The sequence below is a fragment of the Balaenoptera borealis genome (assembly GCF_965194805.1).
Source record: "Balaenoptera borealis genome assembly, chromosome: 8".
Classification (NCBI taxonomy): domain Eukaryota; kingdom Metazoa; phylum Chordata; class Mammalia; order Artiodactyla; family Balaenopteridae; genus Balaenoptera; species Balaenoptera borealis.
The window spans coordinates 121,694,367-121,721,274 of NC_138865.1; the positions used below are offsets into that span (position 1 = coordinate 121,694,367).

Genomic DNA, 26,908 nt, shown 5'->3' on the forward strand with positions numbered 1-26,908 from the left:
GGAGGGAGGGCGAGGGGACCACACAATCTAAGGGCGTCAGGGGGCCTCACCCAGACAACAGGCCTGTGGCACTAGGCCAAGACAGCAGGGGTGTCGGGGGGGAGGGGAAGGCTGAGCCAGAATCAGAGGATGGGATCCAATCCTGGCCCCATCACCGCAGCGCCTGGCTTCTCGACCCAGCTTGGCCATCTGTAGAGCGTGCAGGAAACGTCCTCCGTCTCAGGGCTCCTGTGAGAACCCTCTGGGAAATATACTGCATTGTTTGGTGTCACGCTAAGAAAGTTCTGTGCTGGGTCTAACCTCAGGGTCTCCTGCTGTGGCTTAATCCCCTTGCAGCCTCCCTGTAGACCTGACTCGTCCTTGGGGTTGTGTAGTGCAGGCCCCCAGGAAACCCCAGGGACCCTCACTCCCGGCATAGGGAGGAGTGCTGGTGTGCAACTTCCAGGGACCGCGGCTCTGGCCTGGAGCTCAGATCGCTGGCCACCACGTTGTGAGGCTGCTCAAGCAGCCCCGCTGAGAGGTCAGCATGGCCGGGAACTGACCTCCAGCCAGCACCAACCTGCCAGCATGTGGTCCTCCAGTCCCACTTAAGCCTTCAAAGGACCGAGAGGCCCGGCTGACGTTTTGACATCGATGTCATAGAGATCCTGGGTCAGAATCACATGGCTGAGCTGCTCCGGGGTTCCTGACACACAGCACTGCTCACTGTTCTGAGCTGCTGGGTTTGAGGTGCTTTGTTATACCGCAGTGGATCACTGATACGGGATGCTTTTGCAACTGGATGCGTGGAAAAGAATCCAAAAAAAGAATCCATAGGGAGAATATTCTGGAAAGAAGAAGAGCAAGGAGGAGTCCAAAAGGCATTTTGAAAAGAATCCCTGAGCGTCTGGAAAATAAGATCAGTCCAGACTCCGGGGCAGGAGCTGGAAGCCTCACAGGACCAGGCCCACCAGCCCCATCTGTTCAGGGCCCCTGCTGCAAGCCACATTCCAGACACGGAACTTTCTGGTTCTTGAAAGCACCGCCCGTAACAAATTCCCACGAAGGGTGACTTAAAATGACAGAAATTTAGTCTCCCAGTTCTGGAGCCCAGAAGTCCAAAATCCCGGTGTGGAGGGCCGCACTTCCTCGGAGGCTCCAGGGGAGGGCCCTCCCCTCTCCCAGCTCCTGCTGGCCAGCTGTTCCTCAGCTTGCAAGCACGGCTCCTGCCTCGGCCCCGTCTTCTCCCCTGTGTCTGTCTCTCCTCTGTGAGTCTCCGATAAGGACACTGGTCATTGGATTTGCCCCCCATCCCCAAGGTAATCCAGGGTGGTCTCCTCTTCTCAAGATCTTAACTTCATGACATCTGCAAAGATCCTTTTTCCAAATAAGGCCCCATTCACAGGGTCCAGGGGTGAGGATGTGAACACATCTCTTTTGGGGGCAACTATTCAGCTCACGGCAGGCAGTGCACTAGACACCCAAGGGACCCTCCCACTGCAAAAAAAAAAAAAAACTTGGATTCTGGGATCTGAGAAGCGGAAGTCTCCCAAGACCTCTGACCTCTGTGGAGCAGGTGAGCAGTGAGCGGGCAGGAAGACCCCGGCCCCGAGGGCAGATGCCCGCAGCTGTGCCCTGAGCCCTGCACCTCCAGCTCTGCGGGGCCCCCACCTGCATAGGCGCAATCCCTCCCAGCACCCCGGATCTAGAGCTACGGGATTCCCATGGGTTAAAGTCAAGCAAACATGAGTCCAAGATCAGACTGACAAGCACGTGGTGGAGACGCAGCGTGAGTGAGAGAACGGGCCAACGCACGTCGGATTGAGACCCCCAGGACCCTCAGACACCTGACTAGACAGAACAGCGAAGTGTAAGTGCAGAGAGAGGCACGAGGGACTCACAGCCCCGCTGCTGCGTCACCTGAATCTGCCAACATCCATCGTGCAAAGTGCAGGTTCCATGTCTGCCCAGGGTCCACTGCCTCTGGGCCTCTGCAGGTTCTGTCCCTCTGCCTGGACTCCATCCTCCCCTTCCCTCCCCCTGCCCCCATCCTTTGGGTCTTAATGCAGACATCACATTCCCCAGGCCTGGGCTGGGCCTGAAGGCATCCACACCTCCCAAAACACCTGTCTGAAGGGAACTGCGTGACCCCTGACCTCAGTCCTAGGTCATCGGGGCCTGCGGCAGTGGGATGAGCTATGTCTGGAAGGGCAATGTGCCCAGGGCCCAAGTCTCCATTTCTCCATTTTCCCCGTGACGTACTTGTGCCCGAGGCTGAGGGGTACCAGAAAAACCTGGAGTTTAGTTGAACACGTGGCTGCCCAGGAAAAAAAAGACTACATTTCCCTGCATGCTTTGCAGCAAGAACGGTCATATGACTAATCTCTGGCCAATGGGATGTGAGCAGAAGAGATACGCTTTTCTAGGTCTTGTCTTTAAAGGGAAAGTCATGCTCTTCACGTCCCTTTTGCTCTTCCTCCTTGCTGGAGTGTGGAGGTGATGTTTGGAACTGGCGCAGCCATTCTGGACTGCCAGACAGAAACCAGGTGTTGAGGAAGTCCCTGAGAAAGTGCAGTCTCCATATCAGCCCTCGGACGCTTACACTCAGAGTGCTGCATGAAAGAGAAATACCCTTTCCTCCTGATTAAGCCATTTCTATTTTGGGGTCCCTTGATAAAACGTGTTATATTTTCACTGACTCTTGGGCCGTTTCCAATGATGTATCTGTTTGGTCTGTGTATTGGGTTGGATAGTGCCCCCCCCCCCACCCCCGCGCCGGGTTCATGGTCACCCAGAACTTCAATTAGCAATAATTGCGCCCCGGATAAACCTCACTGGCTACCATACTGCCACTGCGCAAAGCTACACCCAGAACTTCAGAATGTGGCCTATTGGGAAATAGGGTCTCTGAAGGTCATGTGAGGACACAAAGACAGAGAAGGCACAACATGGCTCTGAGCAGTGTCGTGTGTTTGGCTTCATTTGCAGCCTGATATGGTGCTTCTTCGTCACAAAAGCCGCCCCACAGTGGGCTGGCAGTCAAGGTGTCAGAGGCCCTTCCCCGCTTCCCAGTGCCCACAGCCGCTGGTGTCACAGAGCATTGGAATGGCCTCTCCAAAGTTCGCTTAGGAGATTTCTGCCTCTACCTCCATCCCCTCCTCCTGGCCCACACACCTTAGCCAGGCAGCTTGGTCACTGAATGTGGCTGTCCCCAGAGAGGAGCACCTCTGTTTGGTCACCTTGGCAATGACCAGCATGAAAGGGTGGGGGTGGGGCTATGCAGATCCTTTGGAGATAATCAGGATTCTACCCCAACCCCCCTGAGCAGATGCTTCTCCCTTCTCCTAAGGGGACCCTTTGGCCAGCCTGGATGGTCCACAAGGGGATCGAGGGGATGCAAACTTAATTCTGGTCCAGCCACCTGGACTCTCTTATGGGACCATCCTGGTCATTAATCCAAGTATAACGATCATTTGGTTGAGGACATTGGGTACCTGCAGGTGGGCCACATGGTCCAAAGTGTGGGGTGTAGTGGGTCTCCATAAGTTTTATAAAAATGTCTATGTCAGGAATTCCCTGGTAGTCCAGTGGTTAGGACTCTGCGCTTTCACTGCCGAGGGCCCGGGTTCAAGCCCTGGTTGGGGAACTAGGATCCCGCAAGCCGTGCGGTGTGGCAAAATAAATAAATAAAAATAAAAATGCCCATGTCCCTTTTGCACCGGACCTGTGTCAGTTGGGGTCCCATCAGGAGACAGAAGGCACATGGCAATCTCAACTGGGAAAGTTTGCTACAAGAATTACTAACTGTAACGGAGGATTGGAGTGAAGAACAGACACAAGAAGTAACCTGTAGGGAATTCCCTGGTGGTCCAGTGGTTAGGACTCCACGCTTTCACTGCCGAGGGCCCGGGTTGGATCCCTGGTCAGGGAATTAAGATCCCACAAGCTGTGCAGCAGAGCCAAAAAAAGAAGTAACCTGTAGGGCTGAGCTGGAACCCCTGCACCCAGGCTGAGATCTTGTTGGCAGAGCTCAGCTGTGGCTCTCGGGACAGCAAAGAAGTCACTGTGGTGTTGGCAGAATTGCAGGAAATCTGTCCTCCGGAACTTGCTGGAAAACCACTATCTGGGAGCTGGGGAAGCTGCTTGCAGGGCAGTGTCTTGTTGGAGGCACTCCGCTACAAAACCATCCCAGGGCTCATCTGTTCAACAAATGTGCTGGAACGATTGGATATCCATGCAAAAAACCCCACAAACAAAAACCCCCAAATCCCAAACCAAAACACTGTCTTGACCCATACCTTGCACCATGTACAAAAATTAGCTCAAATTGAGTCACTGACCCAAATGTAAAACCTAATACTGTAAAACTTCTAGAAGAAAAACACAGAAGGAAATCTTTGTGCCCCTGGGTTGGGTTAAGCAAAGATAAGATTTCTTAGGGCTTCCCTGGTGGCGCAGTGGTTGAGAATCTGCCTGCCAATGCAGGGGACACGGGTTCGAGCCCTGGTCTGGGAAGATCCCACATGCCACGGAGCAACTGGGCCCGTGAGCCACAACTACTGAGCTTGCGCGTCTGGAGCCTGTGCTCCGCAACAAGAGAGGCCGCAATAGTGAGAGGCCCGCGCACTGCGATGAAGAGTGGCCCTCGCTCGCCGCAACTGGAGAAAGCCCTCGCACAGAAACGAAGACCCAACACAGTCAAAAATAAATAAATAAATTTATAAAAAAGCAAGCAAACAAACAAACAAAAAGATTTCTTAGACTGGACACGTGCAAATGAATAAAAGGAAAAAATGGACAAATTGGACGTCATCAAAATTAAGAACTTGTGCTCTTTGAGAAGCACTGTTAAGAAAAGAAAAGACAAACCGCAGACTGGGAGAAAATCTTTGCGAATCACATATTTGATAATGTACTGGTTTCCAGAAGATATAAAAGAATTCTCAAAACTCAACAACAAGGAAACAATACAAAAAAAAAAAAAGATGCGCAAAATTTTTGAATAGACTCTTTGCCAAAGATTATATACAGGTCGCAACTAAGTACATAAAAAATATTCAACATCGGGCTTCCCCGGTGGCACAGTGGTTAAGAATCCGCCTGCCAATGCAGGGGACATGGGTTCGAGCCCTGGTCTGGGAGGATCCCACATGCCGCGGAGCAACTGAGCCCTTGCGCCACAACTACTGAGCCCGCGCTCTAGAGCCCACGAGCCACAACTACTGAGCCCATTCACCTAGAGCCCATGCTCCACAACAAGAGAAGCCACAGCAATGAGAAGCCCGTGCGCCACAACGAAGAGTGGCCCCCACTCACTGCAACTGGAGAAAGCCCGCGCGCAGCAACAGACCCAACGCAGCCAAATAAATAAATAAATAAATAAATTTATATAAAAAATTTTCAACATCATTAGTTGTTAAGGAAATGCAAATAACAACCACAAAGAAACACCATTGCACACTCAGTAGAATGGCCAGAATTTTTTTTTTTAAGATTTTTTTTTTTTTTTGATGTGGACCGTTTTTAAAGTCTTTATTAAACTTGTTACAATATTGCTTCTGTTTTATGCTTTGGTTTTTTGACTGCGAGGCATGTGGGATCTTACCTCCCCGACGAGGGATCAAACCCGCACCCCCTACATTAGAAGGCGAAGTCTTAACCACAGGACCACCAGGGAAGTCCCAAATGGCCAGAATTTAAAAACGGACAATACCAAGTGCTACTGAGGATGTGAGGCAACCAGGACTCCCATACCCTGCGGTGGGATGTCAACGTGCAGCCAGAAAGCGTCCTGGCAACTCTGGAGGAAGTTAAACCTACCCTGACCACACCGCTCAGCATCCCTGCTCCGTATCACCCCAGTGAAAATGAATTTCCTTCACACAGAAACTCGAACGCAGGCTTGATGGCAGCTCTGCTCCTGATCCCCCAAAGCCAGAACCAACTCCGAGGGCCTTCAGGTGGTGACTGGCTGATCAAGCTGGTGCCTGGTGCCGGGAGTGCCCCTGGCAAAGAGGGGGTGCTGAATTTCCAGGGCCCTCTGCCTAATGACAGAGGCCATACCTGAAGGCTGTGGCTGCTTTATTCCACTTATGTGACGTGCAGGGTAAGAGTCCGGGCTCCCCAGGGCTGGGCCACGGGAGGGCTTGGAAGGAAGAGGGGCCCCGGGGTCTTTCGGGGCGGGGGGGGAAATGTTCTGTAGCCTGAAAGCGCTGGTGCCCACAGGGCTGTCTGTGTAAACACCAGCAGAGATGCACAGTGAAAGGGCGCATTTTCCTGTATTTCTTTACACAGTGGGAGAAAGAGGCAAACGCTGCCGCAGTGTCCACGGCCCCTCCAGGCCGGGTGGTTGGCGCAGGACCCCACTAAGGGACCTAGCCGCGACACGCTCCGGTCCCTGGGCTCACCGCCCCTCCCGCGCCCCCGACCCTGCCCCGTGGGACCTCCTCAGGCCGCCTGGCTCCACCACCTGTCTCTTCCCTGCAGGGGCGCGCGCGACAGCCCCGCCCGTGACAGTCCCCTCCCGTGACGGCCGCGCCGCTCAAGGGTGCGGGCTGGGGGCGCGGGTGGGCGGGGCCTCGGCGCCCTCCCCTTTCTCTCCAGGGCGGGGCGGGGCGCGGGGAGGGGGGGCGGTGGGGTGGAGGCGGGGCCGCGGGCACCTCCCACCAGCACCGCCGCCGCGCCCCCGGCCCTCCCTCCCCCTCCCCTCCTCCCCCCTCCCCTCCTCCCCCCTCCCCGCCGCGCGCCCCCGCACCGCCCCCTCGCGGCCACGCGCCCTCTCCCGCCTTCTGCTCCCCGCCCCCACCCCGCGCGCGTCCCCGCCGCGCCCCCTCCCCGCGCCTCCCCTCCGCGCGCGCCCGCCCGGCCGTCAGAGGCGAGCGCTCCGGCGCGGACGCGGGGCGGGGAGGAGGCGCGGCGGCCGTTGCGGGCCGGCCCGCGGGGCTGAGGCCGAGCCGAGCCGAGCCGAGCCGGGCCGGTGCACGGCCCGCGCCCACCATGCGGCGGCTGCGGCGCCTGGCGCACCTGGTGCTCTTCTGCCCCTTCTCCAAGGGCCTGCAGGTAGGCGCGCCCCCGCCCCGGCCCCGGCCGGCTCTCGCCCCCGCCCCGCCCGCCGTGGGGCCCGGGCCTCGGCGGGGGCGCGCGGCGTCCAGCCTGGGGCCCGGGGCGGGTTCGGGACTCGAGGCCGATGAGCGCTGCGGTGCGTGGCCCCCGGGGAGGCTGGGGGCAGGGAGGGCCCTGGGGACTGGGGTGAGGGTTGTCCATGCGGTGAGCGGATGCTGCAGGGTGGCACCCCTGCCGCTGGGGCTGAAGGAGGCCCCGCCCCGCCGCGGGCTGGACCTGCTCCCGCAGGCCCAGAAGCCACACCAAGTCCGCCCCGCTTCCCTCGACTTAAAAGACCAGGTTTGTTTTTCTGTGATGGAAAACTTGGGACACACAGAACCACCCTAAGAAGGACATACCCTCCCCCCGGGCCATCCCCCAGCCAGCCCGAGATTAGGAGTGTGCCCTGACCCCACAGTGACCTTGGACGAATCACTGCCCCTCTCAGGACCCTGCCGTCTGCAGGGGAGGCCCAGGCTGCCTCAGGTGCCAGCTGTCAGGAACCCTGTCACCTCTGCTTTGGGTGACCTGAGCCAGGCCCACATCAGAGTCTCAGATCATCCAGGCCACACCTACGACCTCAGTGCCCTCCAGGACCCCAGCCCCTGGGCGGAAGGAGACAGCCCTGATCAGAGCCCAGGCCACGGTGTTCCCCTCTGGGGAGAAGGGTGGGAGCCAGGTAACCCGGTGCTTGTCTGCGCCAGAAGCCCTCCCTGCCCGCCTGGGGCCTTGGGTTCGGGGTGGTCCCCACCCAGCGCTGGGCAAGGTGGGAGCTGAGGGTCTGTGTCCACCCCCATGCTGGGAGGCAGGGGATGCAGCAGCCCCCGTCCTGAGGGAAAGGCCTTGACCGAGCTGCCGCAGGGGAAGCCAGAGTCGCGGGTCCCGGACCCTGGGTGTCAGGCCTCTGAGCTCAGCCCGGGAACGGCAGATGGGCATGGACAGGAGAGGGGTTCTGGTGGGTTCTCAGTGGCTTGAGCCCAGGACCCCCCTTAATGTCAGGACACACCCCGAGCCTCAGTCTCCCTGCCTGTGAAGTACACTTCTGGGTTGGTAGTGAGGGTTGGAGGTCGTGGCGCATGTGGGTCCCTGGCCCCAAGTGACCCCCCCACGCGGCTCCACGAGGAGCCGGGCAGGCCCCAGTTGGGGAGCAGCTGCACCGGACCCACTGAGGAGCAAGGCCCTCCCTGTCCTGGGGGCGCACTCGCCCATAGGTGACAGGACCCACGGGGCCAGGGCAGGGACTGCTCCTGGAGGAGGTGCCCGCCTAAGATAAGGGCCCGGGGCTCAGTCACAGCTAGCCAAGTGCGGACGGTGTCCTGGGAGCGGGGCCGCCACGCGAAGGCCCGAGCTGGAGGGCGTCCGGCGGGACAGTGGGCAGTGTCCAGGGTGGGCCCTGCAGTCAGTCTGGGAAGCTTGGGTCTGGCCCAGGGCAGCCCTGGGTCCAGTGCAGGCTACAGCCTGCCCTCCTCCTGGCCATCCCCCCAGGACTCCCAGCGCTGGCCCCCCCAGAGGCCCTGCCCACCTCCGCCTCGGGGCTTGGTTCACCAGCGGCTGGAAGTCCTCTGACCTCGTCCTGCCAGACAACAACCCCAGCTCCCCGGCCCCCCACCCACTGTTCCTCTGCTTTCCTGTTTTTCCCTTTGAACAAAACTGGAGGAAACAGATGCAGTGGCAGGGACTAGTGGGCCTGAGAGCCAACCCTCTCCCTCTGCCTCAGGGCCACCCCAGGCCCCTGGAGCTCTCAGAGGTCCTCCTGCCTGCAGCCCCTCCCCGGCTGGCCAGCCGCGTGAGTCGGTGCTAGGGAAGCAGGAGGTGAGGACCCCGCCTCTCCTGGAAGAACCGTAAAAATGAGCACAGATGCCTGGGCTGGGCCTGCAGGCCCCTGCCCTGTCCTCAGTGGGGACCCGTTGGCCGCATTTCTGGGCCCCGGCCCCCAGGTGACTAGGACCCAGGACTAACCAGGACTGGAGCCGCTCCCTGGCCCGCGGGTGGCAGGGTGCGTGACCAGGGCTGGCAGTGGTTCTCCTCTGGGGCAGGCTGGCCTGAAGCCCCAGGCCCTCCTGCCCTCCTGCCCTCCTGGTCCCTGGGCCCGGGCCCTGTTCTCTGGGGCTCAGCTGCCTGGTCAAGGTGTCTGAGCTCTTGCACGGGACAGCGCCTGGTAACCCCATCCCATCAGCTGGCCGCCCCTGGACAGCAGCCAGTGAGGCCTGTGAATTACCAGGGTAGGGGTAGGGAAGGAAGTTGATGCCCCTGCAATCCCGGCTTGGGGGCTGGATGGGAGACAGTGCCCCCAGCTCCTGCAGGGCTCTGGGACCCTCCCACCCTGTGATTCTACCCGTCAGCTGGGGAAACCTGGCAGAGGGGCTGAGCCCTCCATAGAAGCAGTTCCCGGCCCACCCCAGACTTCTGGGACAGAGCCTCTGGCAGCAGGGCCAGGGGCTGCATGTCTTAGTTATCTATTCTTTATCGTGGTAAATTATACATCACATAAATTTAGCATCTTAACCATTTTTAAGTGCACGGTTCAGGGGCATTAAGCACATTCACATTGTTGTGCAGCCGTCACCATCCGTCTCTAGAACCCGTCTCATCTTCCCAAACTCAAACTCCGTCCCCTTTAAACACTCACTCCCCATCCTCCCCAGCCCCTGGCCCCCCCAACCCTTCCTGTCTCTGTGGATCTGACTCCTCAAGGCCCTCGCCTGGGTGGAATCAAAGGATCTGTCTCCTTTGGAGACAGATGACTCTGGACATGATGTCCTCCAGAGTCACCGATGCTGTAGCCTGGATCAGGATTCTCTGCCTTTTCGTGGCTGAATAATATTCCGTCGTGTGGATGGACCACATTTGGTTTATCCACTCATCTGTCAACAGACAAGCGGGCTGTATCCACCCTTTGGCTTCTGTGATCGTGGGTGGGTGAGGCCGTGTCTCTTAAAGGCTCACAGGGTGACCGTGCCTCCAACCCCACGCCGCGTGCTGGCCCGGCTCCAGCCCGAAATCTCCACCCGCCAGGGGGACAGTGCGCGGGGGTGTGGGTGCTTCTCCTGCCTGACCTTGTGCAGAGGTTACATGTCACTATGAAATGCGGGCAGGACAGGAGGGAAAATTGTTCAAAATCTCTTTATTCAGCAAAATAAAGAGCGAGCGTCTACCCCATATCTCCCTCATTTTGGAATTTATTTTTACCTGCCCATGAGATTTAAAGGTCTGGGAGACACCAGGCCCCGGCCCCACCCATAGTGGGTAGGCGGAGGGGGAGGGAGACGTTGGGCTGGGTGGGTGCTGGCCCCCAGATGGGGGGCACCCCTCGGGAAGGCTGGGGTCCGGGACGTGGGGTCAGCACCCCAAATGCGGCGCTTCCTCATGGCCCCCTCCCCCGCAGGGCCGGCTCCCGGGCCTCAGGGTCAAGTACGTCTTCCTGGTCTGGCTGGGCGTCTTCGCGGGCAGCTGGCTGGCCTACGTGCACTACTCGTCCTACGCTGAGCTCTGCCGCGGGCACATCTGCCAGGTGGTCATCGTAAGTGTCACCTCGGGCCAGGCCTGTGGGCTCCTGGGCCAGTGCTCCTGCCGTGGCAGCTTAGAGATGTGGCTCAGAGGCGCCGGCTCAGCGGGTTTTAAGACACATCTGACTGTGCCGACTGCAGAGCTGCCCCCGGTGGGCCATGGGGGAGGCCAGAGAGGAATGCGGAGGCCAAGGGGAGGCCGCGCAGATGCGGGTGGCCGGGGACGGACAGATGGACGGAGACAGCTGTAGAGGTGTCCGGGAGGGAGACACTTTAGCCCAGACGGCGACAGGCAGGCACTGGTGGCCTTGAGGGCCTCTCCTGGGGCCAGGAGTCCAGCAAAGGAGGCTGCGGGGCATGGTCTTCGGGGCCTCAGACGGGAGACAGCGCTAAGTCGCCACCATGGCCTCTACAGCAAGGCCGTGCACGTGCACGTGAGGGCGCGTGAGCCTGCGTCTGCTTGTCCACGCGAGTGCTTGTGTGCCCACGAGCGTGCACACGGGGTGGCTCACTGCTCCTGCTGATGCCCTGTGACTGGCTGGAAGGCGAGGTGATGCCAGCCGAAGGGGCCCTGGCAAACCTCAGACTCTGATCCCCCGGCCGCCCTGCCTGGCCTCCCCGGGCAGGTTGGAGCCCTTGGCGAGCCGACCAGGGTTCTGAGGCCTCCATGCCACTTGGGGGCGGACCTGGGAGGACCTGCCCTGCCCCAGCAGAGCTCCTGGGGTCTCGAAGGGGGAGCCGTGGGAGACGCCCGGCCTTGAACCCGTCTCCATTTGCCTCGCACCAGCCGGCGGCCTGGAGTTTCTCCTCCTCTGCAGGATGAGGGCATTCCTCCTGGGGGTCTGTGTGGCGCCCCGGAAGGGCTCAGCAGGCCTGTTCTGGGCAAGGTCCCAGGGGGGCCACACTTGGGAAAGTCCAGAGGTGGCGGTGGGAGGGGCACGGGCGTCCAGAGCGGGAGAGCCCATGCGTCGGGACTTGTAAGGGGCCCATTGATGGTTGGCTCAGGCCTCCTGGGGGCGGGGCTGCCACCAGGCACCGAGGGCACAGTCCCAGCTCAGAGGAGAAGGCCTCGGGCCTCCCGGCCATTCTCAGGCAAGCTCGTTTATTCCAGAAAGGCTCACTGGGGCCCTCCAGGGGCCGGCCCGAGCTGGGGGGCTGGGGAGACCCAGGGGCAGGCGTGTGTGGGGATGGAGCCCGTCCTCTGGGTGGGGGCGGGGAAAGGCCCTGCTCTGGGGACCCCTCGGGGGTCCGCCTGGTGCTGGCAGTGGGTGGAGGGGCCTTTGCGGGCAGCAAGACCTGGGAGGAGGCATGAGATGGGGTCTGGCCAGTGGCATGCAGTGAGCAGACGCTCAGAGCTGGCGGGTGTTTTCTGAGTACCTCCTGTGTGCCCCCAGCAGCGCCCCAACATGCAGAGGACTGGGGGGCCCTGGGGGAGCAGAGGAGGAACCTGCCCCTCCCAGCCAGAGGAGCTGCAGCTTCCGTTTTCCCAGTGCCCTGGATGCTGGGCCCCGCGCTCCTGAGGCCCGTCCCTGGCGCCGTGGGGACACCCTCTCCTTTCCAGAGGAGACCTGCCCGCCTCATGGGGGTATCAGCTGTCTCCGAGATATTCCACAGCTTGTCCAAGGCCACCCAGTGTGTGTGTGGGGAAGGCAGGACCAGGGGCCGCGGAGCCGGTGCCCATGGACCTCTGGGTGCTCGGCCGGGTCCCCACCACCGCCCAGTCTGCACACAGTAAACAGGCTGGGAGGGGAGATGTCTGATGGGCCGCAGGAGCCCTGAGGCTGATGGACACACTGCCCACCTCAGCTTCCGTGGAAGCCCCTCCCCACACTGGTGGGCGGTGTGGCCGACAGGTCCCTTCCCCCGCCCTGGCCCAGCCCTGCCGCCCACGCTCCCTGGCAGACCACCCCACAAAGGCCCTGTGGCCCTGGGGCTTTTCAGGGGTCAGAACAGACCCCTGTGGCGGAGGGCCTCCCTCCAAGGTGGCAGAATGAGTGTGTGGTCTCTTGGTTTTCCTCTTGAACGGCTGTCGTGGCCTCCTCCCTCGTTCCCATAGGTGAGTCCAGGGCCTGTGGCGCCTCCCGCCCCTCAGCACACTCTCTGCACCGCCCTTCCCTCTCCTTCCTCCAGGCCCTCGCCACCAAGGGCCTGGGCACCATGGCAAGGGTGATGCACACCCAGGAGTTCACCCCACACTCGCTCCAGACTCCACGGCTCCCCCCACCCCGGCCTCACCTTCCTGCTCAGGTCAGCCCAGACCGCCAGGACTCAGGGGGCTGCAAGGCCTCATCTAGAGCCGAGAAGGGGCCAGCGGGGGCGGCAGCTACTCCAGAGCCTGACCTAATTACTGCAGAAAGCTTCTCCCTGTGCATCTGGCTAAAGAAGGGGCCGTTGGGCGGGCAGGACGAGCCCCCGCCCCCCAGGCCACTTCCTGCGTCTTCCTCTCCTCAGTGTGACCAGTACCGCAAGGGCATCATCTCAGGCTCCATCTGCCAGGACCTGTGCAACCTGCGCCAGGTGGAGTGGAGGACCTGCCTCTCCTCTGTCCCGGGCCAGCAGGTAAGCCCAGCAGGGTCGGGCCAGGGTCAGCCCCAGGGCTCAGACGCCCTCGGTGCAGCCAGAGGGGCACATCTGCACGGAGGGTCCCTGTGGTCCTGTGCAGGTGTACAGCGGGCTCTGGCAGGGCAAGGAGGTGACCATCAAGTGTGGCATTGAGGAGAGCCTGGACTCAAAGGCTGGGGCAGACATGGCCCCCCGGCGGGAGCTGGTGCTCTTTGACAAGCCCACCCGGGGCACCTCGATTAAGGAGTTCCAGGAGATGACCCTCAGCTTTCTCAAGGTCAGTTGGCCCTCCTGGGGGCCAGTCAAGTTCATGCCCAGGGACGTGTGACAGGGCAGGAGGCAGGCCGGGTGGAGGCCACATGGGCCAGCCAGGTGTCTGGCTAGCCCCCCAGCTCCAAGCAGACCCTCCCTCAGGGAGCACCCACAGGCTTGAGGCCCCGCCCCAGGGGCATCTTTGGGGAGAGCAGGAGGAGGAGGAGGAGCAGATGAGAGGTGAGTGGGCCCCAGGCTCCGAGAGCGCTGGGGGAGAGACGACGCAGGTGGGCTTCCAGGAGTGGCGAGGGGGCCTCGCAGGTCCCCGGTTGTCCCCTCCGTCCTGTCGGCTGGAGGCGGGGCTCCCCCTGCCTGGCAGATGCGCGGGGTCCGGAGCACAGCCTGCTGGCCGGCTGCCCGACTCCCTGGCCTCCTCTCTCCTGCTCCCAAACCTCAGGCAAACCTGGGAGACCTGCCCTCCCTGCCCGCGCTGGTCGGACAGGTCCTGCTCATGGCCGACTTCAACAAGGACCACAGGGTGTCCCTGGCCGAGGCCAAGTCAGTGTGGGCCCTGCTGCAGCGGAACGAGTTCCTGCTGCTGCTGTCGCTGCAGGAGAAGGAGCACGCCTCCCGCCTGCTGGGCTACTGCGGGGACCTGTACATCACCGAGGGGGTCCCGCACAGCTCCTGGCCCGGGGCTGCGCTCCCGCCCCTGCTGCGCCCGCTGCTGCCACCCGCCCTGCACGGGGCCCTGCAGCAGTGGCTGGGGCCCGCGTGGCCCTGGCGCGCCAAGATTGCCATCGGCCTGCTGGAGTTCGTGGAGGAGCTCTTCCACGGCGCCTACGGGACCTTCTACATGTGCGAGACCACGCTAGCCAACGTGGGCTACACAGCCAAGTACGACTTCAGGATGGCTGACCTGCAGCAGGTGGCGCCCGAGGCCGCCGTGCGCCGCTTCCTGCGGGGCCGCCACTGCGAGCACAGCGCGGACTGCACCTACGGGCGCGACTGCAGGGCGCCCTGCGACACGCTCCTGCGGCAGTGCAAGGGCGACCTGGTGCAGCCCAACCTGGCCAAGGTGTGCGAGCTGCTGCGGGACTACCTGCTGCCCGGCGCCCCTGCCGGCCTGCGCGCCGAGCTGGGCAAGCAGCTGCGCACGTGCACCACGCTGAGCGGGCTGGCCAGCCAGGTGGAGGCGCACCATTCGCTGGTGCTGAGCCACCTCAAGACCCTGCTCTGGAAGCAGATCTCCAACACCAAGTACGCCTGATGGCCGGCCGGGCCCTCCCGCTCTGCCCAAGAACCACTCCTGCCCTTGGCCCCCTCCCCCTTCCCGCCACCAAAGGACGGGGCTGCTCCAGGGTCCAGAGCCTGCGGGTCCCCAGAGCTCGGGCAGCCGTGGGGCTCCTGCCCCTAACCCCGCCACCCCCAGGGTTTTCTAGGCTCCCAGACAGGACTGTTCAGCTGGAACAGGAGAGGGAAGGACCTAGAGCCTGAGCACCAAGGGCTGGCCGAGGGACCTGCCCAGACCAAGGTTTTGTTACTTTGGAGAACATGTGTGTAAATAAATAGATTTTCCGTGAGCACCCCGAGTCCCCACAGCCCACTCCAGACCCCAGCCTGACGGTCTGCTGGAGGGCGAGGGCAAGGTGGGGGGCAGCTACATCCTGGCAGTTGGTTGGTTGGGGTTACGACTGGAGCCAAGGGCAAGGGCGCTGGAAGCTGAGCCCCCAAGCCGGATCCGGTGTGGTTCAGACGGGGACGTAAGGGTGGGCCGACAGAGGTTTCTTCTCCAGTTCTTCTCTCGTAAGAGCTTCTACACTAACTTCTCCCTGTACCGCTTGCTGCACAGAACAGTGCGGCCCAGCCTAGGAAGGCTTCTCCACTGATGCCAATGAGCCACTAGGTGTAACACCCACTGTCCAGGAAAAAGTCAAGGGTCCCCTTTTCCCTGTGCCCGCCTCCCCCCAAAACAGAAGCTGTGAGCCCAGGAGCCTGACCCTCTCACGCCCTCAACTGCTGCTGGGGCCTCAGCTGATCAGACAGAGAAACGCAAGTCAAGACAGTTTATTCAAGACCCATTTATTCTCTAGTTCTGCCCACATGGAGACACCCTCCTTGAAAAGGGGTTGAATCCTTCCGTTCACTTTAACACCCTGTGCTGAAAACATGTCTTCCGAGGTTTCAACCCCGAGATCCACAGTCTTAAAGCACTGATTCTTAAACCTCATCTAGATTTCTCCCCTTGGATGGGGGGAGATGACCAAACACAGAGAAGAACAGCTCAGGACTGTGGGCTCTGCTCGCCCAGAAGACCTTGCAGCTCCTCTGACCAGCCGGCTGGAGCCAGGATTAGGGCCCTGAGACGAGGGGCGCCTGCTGGGCTGCTGCCACCGCAGATGGGCCACGCTGCTGTTGGGCGCCTTCCTGCCCCACCGCCACCGGCCCCCAACTCCTGTCCTCTTCATTAGGCTGGCTGTCACCTTTAGTTTCCCTGGAGTCTGGGGATTCCAGACGGTCTCTGCTCACACTTCTGGATCACGCCTGCTGCCTCAGAACTGATTCACACTAGGGGGGAAAAGCACACAGAACTGCTTTTCAGCACACCAATGTTCCACACCAAAGTTATTTCATAAGCCCGCAGGTTCTTTTTCATCACAGGAGACTCCCAAGGCCATGACTTCCTCCGGCTGCCCACTGCCCTTGCCAGCAGACTGGACGTGCGTGGCCACCGTGCTGAGTCGGGCACACCCCCTGGCTCCCCTCCCGCGCTCTCCTGGGGAACTGAGGGCGGTGCCCTGGGCACATCCGCAGATCTGCAGACAGAGAACCGAGATGACCCACTAGCCGCGCCTCCCCGTGCTGGACGGACTGGACCACAGTCAAGCCTCCTCAGCAGAGCAACTGCTTCTGGAATGCAAGGTCACAGCTGCTTAAGCCTCTTCAGCCTCTCCTGCCAGACATGCCAAGCCCTGCTCCCCTCCTTCTGAACATTCCACCCAGTTTCTAGGGGAATTCAGCCAGGGAGGTTCTACCAAGTAGGATGGGACAGGAAACCCAGCTGCTGCCGGGCTCAAAGGTGGACCTACCGGAGGTACCGCCACCTGCCACCCTCTCTGCTCAGCAAGTCTGCTTGCTTCCGGCAATTACACTGTCACCCCAACCCCACTCCAGTTGACAAGCCACAGCGCACGATACGAGGAAGCGGGCAAAAACTCTGGTAGCTGCTTAGTAGCGGCCAAGAGTAGCCAAATGTTCAAGATTCTCAAAAAAACAAAACACAACAAAAAACAACAAAATAAAGAGCACACTCCCAAAACTTGGATTAAGAGCCAACCAGACACATGCTGTGCAGGCAGCTCCCGCCCGCCCTATGGTCCCTCCCAAGGGCATCAGCATGAGGGCTGGCTCTGAGGCTGGGTCACACTAGCTCTGGAGGGAGCCAGCTGTCGTGTCGTGAGGAGCCCCGGGCCCCTGCTAGCAGCCAGGCCGCCTGAGCCACAGGCCTGGCAATCTGCTGCCAACACGCCGTCTAACAGGGAGGTAGCCGAGGTCAGGCCACTGTCCTGCCTCACCACCAGTTCTGCCCACGGTGGCTTTCACTGTCAGCTACTTGGACATTCTCACCTCTCCTCAAAGCACACCCACAACTCATACCATGTGCTTGTATTAAAGGGTCCAAAAATTCTGTCAGACCCCCAGCCAGGCACCCCGCTCCCAACTTACCTGTCCTGAAGCCAGTCCTAGAGTGACAAGAGCCACACCTGCAGGTCTATTCCACTGACCAGACGCACAGGACCAAGCTGGGCCCACGGACCTGAGAAATGGAATCCAATCTGTGAATCCCTCCCAAATTATTTTCTATAACAGCGTTTGTCAACCTCGACCCTATCAGCATTTGGGACCCTGTAGCTTTACTGTGGGGCCGTCCTAGGCACCACAGGACATGTAGCCACAGCCCTGGCCCCCACCAACTAGATGCCAGCAGCACCCCATCCCTTTCCTGCCCTGCAAGTTGCCACATGCCCTGGGAGGGGGACAAACTGCCCTTAGTCGAGAGCCACTAACCTATAGCTTTTGTTCAACCCTCCAACTTAAACATTTCAGGAAACAGCAAAATGCACTCTCCACCTGCAAGGAGACCAAGACACCCCTGGTTTGGATGATCATTTTTTATAGGGTTACGGTCGGCCCGTCGAGGGGCTCCACAAAGGGGCCCGACTTCTGCCTCACCGAAAGGACAAAAGCCAGGAGCGAACCTCTGGCCTTCCTTCCAGAGTGACTCGTCTCAAGGTCCTCAGAGTACGCGCGCTCGTGGACCAGCGGCTCTGGGCCCCCCTCATCCCCACCTAGGGTCCTACTCTGAACAGGGCTTGGAAGCCCCACAGGACCTTGATACCAGCTCAGCGGCCCTCAGCCAGGGATGCAGGTCAAACTTGCCCAAGGATTCCTAAAAACTCCTCGCCAGACAAACCAACAGAACAATCATTTCCAGTAAGGAGACGCTCTCCTGGTCAATCCCATTGTGCCCAAAGCTTGCCATATGCCTGTACACATATCTCATTTAATTCTCACAACGAGCTTTATTTTATAAAGAAAAAGAATATCACTGTCTTCAAGGGCCTGCGCACAGCTCCCACCGCAAGCGCACGTGGAAACAAGGTGCTCCCTCACGCAGCTTTTGGGGATGTCCGGCTACAAACCATTCTTAGTGCCCACTGTTCTGAGCACTGAGCGTAGAAATAGCCGCTTCCTCTCCGCCCCAACGTCACAGGTGCAGCAGGGCAGCCGCACCCGTGGTGCCGGCAAGTCCGGCATCTGCAGGGCAGTGTCCCTCGCGCCCGCCCAGCAGGCCTCCAGGAGGAGCTCAGAAAAGCACTGCCTCTCACCTTGGTCTGGACTGTGTCGGCTGGTCATTCTTGCCTAGCTTCACAGGCCAACAGCCGCTGTCCTTCCTGTACTTAACAAAAGTGGTTGGCCCAGAATCAGAGTGCAAGAAAAGCTGGCTGCCGTTATTACTGTTGCCAGTATTTAAAACTAGTGAAGGCTGGGCTTCCCTGGTGGTGCAGTGGTTAAGAATCTGCCTGCCAATGCAGGGGACACGGGTTCGAGCCCTGGTCCGGGAAGATCCCACGTGCCGCGGAGCAACTAAGCCCATGCGCCACAACTACTAAAGCCCGTGCGCCTAGAGCCCGTGCTCCAGTGAAGAGGAGCCCCCGCTCGCCGCACCTAGAGAAAGGCCATGTGCAGCAACGCAGCCAAAAATAAATAAAATAAATAAACATATATAAAAAAGAACTAGCGAAGGCTGCTACTGACACATGAACCCTTCACCTTTACACTGTCACCTTTCAGACCCGCAATGGGCAGCCCGAGGCAAAAATTAAAAAGGGCTGCCTATGCTGGCACCTGGCAGTAGGCTGGTGTGTGACGAACCCAGGGGATCACAGTGCAGCCAGGAGGGCCCTCCTTAGAAATCTCTGCACCCTCTCCCAGGGAGCTACTAGTGAGGTCCTAGATGGATCAACGGATCAAAGAAGTACACTAAACAAGGCAACACAGGAAACAGTTCTCTAGAATTTAGAAAAACCTCACGTAAGGTAGCACAGCTGGCCTTTGGAATCGTCTCTGTAACGTTTAAACCTGGCAACTTTATTTCTAGAGTTTCTGGCTGCACAACCCATCATAAAATTTCTTTTAAGAGAGAGTAACTACCCATGGATCCACCTAAAATAAGTAAAATTATTTCAGATTCTTCGGTGGTACTATTGAGCTCACGCTGGAAACGAAAATTCTAGTGCCACCCTTTTTTAATCCAATGTGACAAATCTTCAGCAAGTCAGCCTTACTGAAACCCACTCACCTTTCTTGCTCATCACTGCACCAGCGGGTCACTCCTACCTGCTGCCGTCACACACCTGGCAACCTCGTGTTCCGCGGCCAGCCATAGAACTAGGAGGGAATTAAAGTGCTTTTACACGATAGGCTTCAGGCTGCCAGTAAACACATACCCCACCCCCCACCGTCAGCACACCGTCAAGTGTCAGACTATCAATCATCCAGATGTCCACGGGCCAGAACGCTGGGCAGAGTCAAGCCTCGCTTCTCTCCGCCCCCTAATGACACAAATGCGGCACAGCAGCCGCATCTGCAACGCCTCTAGGGGCAGTGCCTACAGAAGATTAAATAACTCAAGTTTTTATTCCCTGACCACATGGGTGCCCTGGCCCCGTGCTTAGGATGTAACAAAAAAGGCATTCCACTAGTACAAAAATTATTCTTCAGCGCAAACCTGTCGCAGCACACGTGTCAACTCACCTGAGACCCCAGCAGGCCCCTAGTTCCCAGCAGGCAAACTCCCTAGAGAAAAAAAGAAACCCACGCTTTATAACAACCTTACAAGCCCACAAAAAGGCCCTTCACCCAGGCTTTGTTTTGCTGCATTTGACCTCCAGGCCTACACGTGTCTACACACCAAACCCAGATACCCTCCGTGTTTTACTCCCTGTGTAATTTGGGGGTGTGTGTAGAAATTGGAGGTTACAATACAGTGGTGCAGACCGCAGGTGATCAAGGGACCACGCTATGAATGCAGCCACCCCTTCCACAAGGAGGCCACCGCATTCACACCCACTGTACTACACACACACACTATAATTCGGAAACCGCCTCACTCTTAGAGCCCAGTAGCAGTGACAACCAGTCCGTTTAGAGACAAAACAGATGGCTAGGAGTATAAAGTGACTTCCTCAAGGTCGCAAGCAGGGAAAGCAGTGGCGCTGAAGGGGGGGGGGGTGGGCAATTTCTGAATGAAATGTCCCGACTCACCCATTAAACTACTGCTGCCTAGCCGTGTTCTCGAGGCTTCAGAGCCGGGAAAGTGCGGAGAAGATAGCAATCCGCGGCGCCCACAGCCCCAGACCCACGATGCTCCGCGAAGGCGCCGGAACCTCGCCGCACCCACCCGCGCCAACACAAAGGAGCTCTGCGCCCGCCTGTCCCGCGGACCCGGGCGCACACCCGACCATCGCGACCCACGATGGAGACGCGGAGGGCGGGGCTCGGCCGGCGGCGGGCGCTGGGGCGGGCGGGAACCCGGGCTCCGATCCCGAGGCCGCGCAGACCCAGCCAGCCGCCCGGAAAGGACGCGCGACTGCGCGCCGCGCCTTTTATAGCGTGGACGGCGGCCCGCGAGGCCCAATCCGCGCCCGCCCCGAGTTCGCCGCCGCCGCAGCGCCCTCTAGTGGACCCTCCAGGCTGCACCGCGCACGTGGCGCCTCCGGACCTCGGCCGAGCTCCCCGGCCGGGCCTCCTGGGCTCACCTATCGCGTCCACGGGCCCTTCCCGAGCCAGCCCCTCCCAGCTGTAAGAAAGTCCCGCCTTCCCGCCCGCGCGTATGGCCCGGACCCGTGGCCGGCGGGACAGCACCAGTCAGCTTCTGCGAAGCACTTAGAACAGGGCCAGGCACAGAGGCACTTGATAACGTCTCCCGTAGTTACTGCCCCGACCCCACGAGCGTCCCTGAAGCTGGGGCCATCTCTTTGTTCCCTGCAGAAGGGCCTCCCGCTTTCTGGGGAGGCTTGGCTGAGCTGCTGTCTCTGCCGCAGCCCCCCTGGAGCCCCTGCCCCTCGGGCTGGGTCTGAGGCCCTGCTAAAGCCTTCACCTTTCCTACAGCGTAGGGAACTCTGCCTTCGCTCTCTCAGGAGGGCTCTCCTGGGTCCCACCTCTGACACGGGGTAGGGGCTGCCAGGGGGCGCTGGGGAGCGACACTTTGCCCCCTTTGACAGGGAGACCTCTGAGGTGGGGTCAGGAAGGACCCACCATGAATTCATTAGTCCCCTGAGATTTCTCACACGCTAACAAGTTATTGCTGACTTGGGCTACACCCCAGTGTAAGGTGTTGCCAACGAGGCAACAATCCTACAGGATTCTCTGTGGTTAGCAGCACCTGTCCTCGGAGCAGAGTGGGGAACCCCAGACCTGCCCCTCTGGGCAGCCCCTTTGGCCCCTTAGCCAAGAGCATTCCCAGCACCACCCTGTCCCTGGGCAGGGGGGGTGCCCTCCGCTTGAAGCACGGTGCAGACAGAAGGAGCAATGGGGTGTGGTTTTGCGGGCACAGGCTTAGCTGGTTTGGGGAAGGAAGGACCCGTCCCCACCCAACAGCCTGGAGGAAGCTAAGTCCCAGCCAGAGGGACCAGCTGGCAAGCCAGAGACCCAATTCTCCAAGAACAAGAAGTTTCCAAAACCGGAGAGGGATTTCCCCTGCCCCTCTCACAGCATCGCTCGGCCACACCCGGATCGAGTGCTCCACCACCCTGGCCCTGGCGCGGGCCGTCACGCTCCGGTCCCCGAGGCAGGTGGTGATGACGCAGTTGGCCACGCTGTTGAACTGGGCGACGGTGGCACGGACGGTGGGAGCCAGGTGCTCCTTGCCCCTCTCGTCCCGCTGGGACCAGATGGAGCCCAGGCAGTGGTAGGGCACCACCTTCTTGAACAGCTCCTGGGGGCAGGGGGAAGGTCACCCAGCTCTGCCGCACCCCAACACCCACAGTCCTCCCCAGGCCCAGGCAGGGTCACTGGTCAGAGCTGGAGCTCTGGAAGCTGGGGACGTAGGGCGCAACCATCTTTGCTCCCGGCCCAACCTCGGCCTCTGGGGACTGCTCCCTGTGGGTCCAGCACAAACCTTGTCTCATACGCTCACGCCCACCCCCCACACAGCCCCGCCTCTGCCGCCCTCCCGGGGGTCTCAGCCCCAGAGTGTGGACCCCTGCTTTCCCAAACAAGGCTCAGAGTGGTCAAGGAGATCTCAGATGTTGGAAACTGTGACCAACGTTAAAATCATGTTTGCATTAGACCGAGTCTCTCCACTTCCAGGGATCTGTTCTAAACAAATGAAGAAGTATGGACGCAGATGTTCCCTTCAGCACAGTGATGGGGGAGAAAAATAGGAAATGGACCCAACATCCACAGTAGGGGCTCTTCGGAAATTCTGATTCAGGGCCCCAGAAAATGCAAAAGAGGAAGAGGATGGACTGACCAGTGTCCACCAGGGGAAACCGGGTTCTGGAAGAGCACATGCCCCAGAATCCTCCCTGCCCGATTCCCGCAAAGGCACAGGCACACACAGAGGGGGAGGGCGGGAAATGGGGCACCACCTGCTAGAGTGGGAGGACTTTGTTCTTTACTTAATTCTTAAATCCTTTAGAATTCATTATTTTACATTTATTGTCCTTGGAGTAAAAACCTTTAAAAAATAAAAATGAAATAATGTACTTTACTCCATAGATGAGTGCTAGATAACATACAACCCTCCAGGTCCTCCCGTCCTGTCTCACCTCGGCCTGTGGGTGGGCCGCCCCACGTCGGCTCCCAGCCTCCCTGCCTCTGCCACACATGCCTGTGTCATCCTTCCCCTGAGGGTGGATGGGCTTTGGGACTGGGTTCAAACGAATAGAATTGGGCAAAAGGGATGGGCGGTTGTTTCCAAGACTGGTTTATGAAAAGTCTGTGACTTTCTGCCTGGTTCCCTCCCTCCTGTGTTCATTCTCTTTCCCTGTCTCTGTCTCCCTGTCTCTGGTCCAATGTTCTAGAGAAGCAAGATCAGGTATTAACGAGCTGCCCTAAGAGGCTCCAGTGCAAAGAACCGACCCGGCCCACAGACAGGAAAGACCCGAGCCCCCGTCCAAACTGAATCCCGCCAATAACCCGAGAATGATCTCAGAGACAGACCCCACCCTGACTGAGCCTCAGCTGAGACCACAGCCCAGCCTCCTGGGGGACCGCGGGGCAGAGGCTCCCAGCTGAGCTGAGCCTGCGTCCTGGTCACAGACACTGAGAGGGGCAGTGTTTGTCCTTGCACGCGCTAAGTTAGGGGATGCTGTCGCATGGCACAGACACCAGGACGTCCTTCCAGCCCCGGGTCTGGCCCTGCCCCCCCCATCCCCCCACCTCCGCTCCTCCCCGCTCTCTCCAGCCACACTGGCTCCTGTCTCACCGGCTCTCCGGCCAAATTCTCTTCTGCCTCCGAGTCTCTGCACCTTTGAGCTCCCCCCCAACTCACTGCTCACAGAGTGTGCAGGGCTGGCTGCTCTTGTCTTTCTGGTCCTGGCATCAGTGTCACCGTGGAGGCCTTTTAGACCCCCAGGGGCTCCCGGCCCTTCCTCCGGGGCCCTGACTCATTTCCCTAGAGCACTTGTTCTTCTCTCTCACGTGGATTTGCTTTATCTGCCCCTCCAGGCTGTGAGCTCCTGCAGGGCAGGGACCATCTGTCATGTCAGCACCGCCCCCGGGCCTAACACAGCCCCTGCTCAGGGTGAGTGCAGGGGGGACAGTAGCTGAATGATCTATAGGGGGTCTCAGAGCCCCCTCCCACCTCTGAGCAGCTCCCACTGTGTGTGGGCCTGGAGGCTAACAATAAAAGGTGCATGTTGGATCCGCGGCAGGGGGACGCCCAGAATGACCCCGGGTGTCCCTTCCCTGCTCCAGTTGCTCCATCCAGTAGAGTGTGCACAGCCCGCCCCCTGGTGGTCAGCCCCGGAACTGCAGCCCCAGGCAGGAGACCAGAAAACTAACCACAGAACTTGTTGGGGGTCCTCAAGGCAGTGGTTCCACCGGGGCCGAGGGAGCAAAGGAGCAGGACCTGCCGGCTCCTGGGGGACGAGAGGGACCTCTGAGCCTCTCTTGGTCCCCTCGTTCCCTCCACTGTCGTGGTGTCCAGTTCACTCCGGAGGCCTCCTCATCCCAACCAGGGCAGTGACTCCACCCACTTCCAAATGAGGACCCCCCCAGGTGCCAACAAGGAGGGTCTTGCCCCTGGTCCCCGATGAGTGGTCCAGTCTCTGCCACCTTCTGCACCCCACGTCCCCAGTCCCCCAAGTCCCCAGGCTGTCCCCTGCTCAGAAGGGCCTCAGGGGGTAGAAAGCACTTTCCAAGGACTCAGAGCACAGTGGGTCAGGGATGGAGAACCAAGGCCAGCAGACTCCTCTGCAAGCTTATGCGACCTTAGGGATCACCCCGTCTGTGCACCCACTTTACAGAGAAGTAAGCTGAGGCCTCCTCTCCTGTAGCCCCTCCACAGTAGGGAGGGGGGTCTCATCCTAGTGCCCGGTGCCAAGAGTAGTGGACACAGGGCCCAGACCCTGTCTTCTCCAGGCAGCTCTAGCGATGGCCCAGGCCAGGCAGCCCCCTGCGCACCCCTTCCATCAGCCTGGCATCTCTCGCCTCCCTATGCTAGGGCCGGGCATGTTGCTAGGGGGTCATTATCCCTGCCCCGTGGCAGAGCTGCCCCCAACCCCCTCCTTCTCACCCCTTGTTCCTCCCCCGTGTGCACTCCCCTCTGACCCCCGGCAGGACAGTCAGTGTGTGAGTGTGTGTGTGTGTGTGTGTGTGTGTGTGTGTGTGTGCACCTGTGCCCTTGTGGGGAGGCCCAGAGGGATGGGCTCCGCATGGGAAGGGTGGGCAGGGGTCCTCCAGGATCTGAGGGACTCTTATCTCAGAGTAAACCCCATGGGAGGGTTGAGGTTGGCCAGGGATCAAATCTAGGACATGGCTGTTAAAGTGCAGACAGGCAACAAAATTCAATCCTGGCGCCGCAGTGAGACACGTCCTCAGGGTACAGACCAAATCAAGATTGGGGTGCGATGTTTTTGTTGGACCTCTGGAAGAATTAAGGTGCCAGGGAGGTCCTCGAGGTGCACACAAGGGCCTCTAGGATGCTCGAGGCTGAGGGCCCCCAAATTCTAATCATCAAACCTGGAGAAAGAGGCACATTTCCCAAGGGACCCTGGGTGTGGCCCTGGGCACCTGGAGTACATTGGAGTCAAATGTACAGAAAACCCTCCAAGTGTCGGAAGCCCTGCGTGGCTGAGATAGGGGTGCGTCTGCCGCGGGGCGACTTCTCCAGGCAGGAGACGGGCTGAGCGCTTTGCACACTTGGCGTGCGTCCCGGCGCCTCCTTCAGACGTGGCCGGAGCAAGTGAACACGTGAAACGGAAGCGTCTCAGAGGACAGAGCCAAGAGGACAACACACCGGAGCCGCAGAGCCAGTGCTTCAGGGACACCCGCCCCCAGAGGGGGCCGCCCCTCCTCCTTCCTGGACGGGAGCTCCCAGGCCGCCATCTGCTCTTGGTCCACTGGGGATGCTGACCCCCGGGCTGGGGCCACTTCTCGTTTAGCTGGAAGGTGTGTGGTGTAGCGGAGCCCCTGCAGGACGCAGACCACAGGGGTCCACGTTCCAGCGCCCCGGTTACAGGAGACTCGGGGGACCTGAGACGCAAGGTGGGATGAAGACCCCTGACGTGAGCTGTTGTGGCCGAAGTGAGGACCAGGCAGTGACTCAGAGGATGAGGCAAAGTGACGCTGTGCCCGTTCTGAGCCTTCAAAGGGCCCATGTTCCTTCCCGGCCTGTGTGCCTCAGTCACGGCCACGAGACAAGCGCCACAGCTGAAGCACAAGGGGAGCAGAGCGGGCCCAAATCAACCCACCTCCCGCTGACCCAAAACTGCCAGAACAAATGCAGCTGAGCTCCACAGCTGAGCCCAGCCTACATCAGCCAATCCCAAGCTGAGCCCCAGGCAGGGAAGCTAAATGCATTTGTAGGGGGGAATTCCCTGGTGGTCCAGTGGTTAGGACTCGGCACTTTCACTGCCCAGGTGGTTAGGACCAGTGGTTAGGACGTGGCACTTTCACTGCCCAGGTGGTTAGGACCAGTGGTTAGGACTTGGCACTTTCACTGCCCAGGTGAATCCCGGGTTCAATCCCTGGTTGGGGAACTAAGAGTCCACAAGCCATGTGGAGTGGCCAAAAAAATAATAAAAATAAAAATACATTTGTGTGGTTGTTTGTTAAGCAGCAGGAGCTGACTGATTCAATCCTGTTGTTTTCTCCTTAGGTGAGCTCATCCATGTGCAACCTCCGTCACCAAATAAATATCAGTCACTCCAAAATATCTGTCTCCCACCTTGACCTCTGCTCTAGACTCCCACTCCCTCAGGACACCTGCATCTGGGCATCCCCGAGCTGCTCCAAGCTCGGCCCCAGCCCTGCACCCACGCCCTCCCCTCCATCTCCACCACTCTGGGCTTTTTCAGACTGTTTCCTCTTCCAGGGAGGGCCTGCTCCCTCCCAGCCTCACCATAACTTTCTCAACCCGCACCGTCTTTCCTTTCTCAGCTCAAACGTCACTTCCTCCAAGAAGCCCTCCCTGACCCCTCCTCCCGACCTGGAATGAGCCAGGCCCGCCGTGGTGCACTTGGCACCTCTGGACGTATTCCTGAGGGTCTGTGACTGTGTGCTTGGGTGCCTGAGTCCGCGTCCGCCTCTCCTAAAGAGAGAACCACGGCTGCCCGTGGGCCCACTGCTCTCTCCCCAGCAGCCAGCACGATGCCCGCGACATGCATGTGGTGTGTATACGTGCACGGCTTCCTGAGACAGTGTAGGGTGTCACGGGACGCGGAGGATGGTGGCAGAGACTCACTGCAGAGAAAGCACGTGGCACATTACACGGGACC

The 26,908-nt window shown here is 59.8% G+C and overlaps 1 protein-coding gene and 1 long non-coding RNA gene across 9 annotated transcripts; one reads left to right on the forward strand and one right to left on the reverse strand.

Annotated features, from left to right (window-relative positions):
• The first annotated feature begins 6,775 nt into the window (after positions 1-6,775).
• On the forward strand, positions 6,776-14,983 carry DIPK1B (divergent protein kinase domain 1B). Of its 6 annotated transcripts, none has more exons than XM_082403217.1 (6): positions 6,776-7,038; positions 10,466-10,600; positions 12,717-12,833; positions 13,038-13,145; positions 13,249-13,425; positions 13,858-14,983. In XM_082403217.1, the coding sequence occupies exons 1-6, from the start codon at positions 6,976-6,978 to the stop codon at positions 14,668-14,670; spliced, it is 1,413 nt and encodes a 470-aa protein (XP_082259343.1). In that variant the 5' UTR covers positions 6,776-6,975; the 3' UTR covers positions 14,671-14,983. The 6 variants fall into 6 exon arrangements, with proteins under 6 accessions (XP_082259343.1, XP_082259344.1, XP_082259346.1 ...); XM_082403218.1 differs by having other exon boundaries at positions 6,777-7,038; positions 12,768-12,833; XM_082403220.1 differs by lacking the exon at positions 10,466-10,600 and having other exon boundaries at positions 6,779-7,038.
• Positions 14,984-15,465: 482 nt separating this feature from the next.
• On the reverse strand, positions 15,466-20,539 carry LOC309633902. Of its 3 annotated transcripts, none has more exons than XR_014247754.1 (6): positions 20,229-20,539; positions 19,719-19,760; positions 19,264-19,352; positions 18,290-18,355; positions 17,127-17,217; positions 15,466-15,968 (listed from the first exon to the last, which is right to left on the reverse strand). It is a non-coding gene; the product is annotated as an uncharacterized lncRNA (long non-coding RNA). The 3 variants fall into 3 exon arrangements; XR_014247755.1 differs by having other exon boundaries at positions 18,290-18,360; XR_014247753.1 differs by lacking the exon at positions 18,290-18,355.
• Between the last annotated feature and the right edge of the window lie 6,369 nt (positions 20,540-26,908).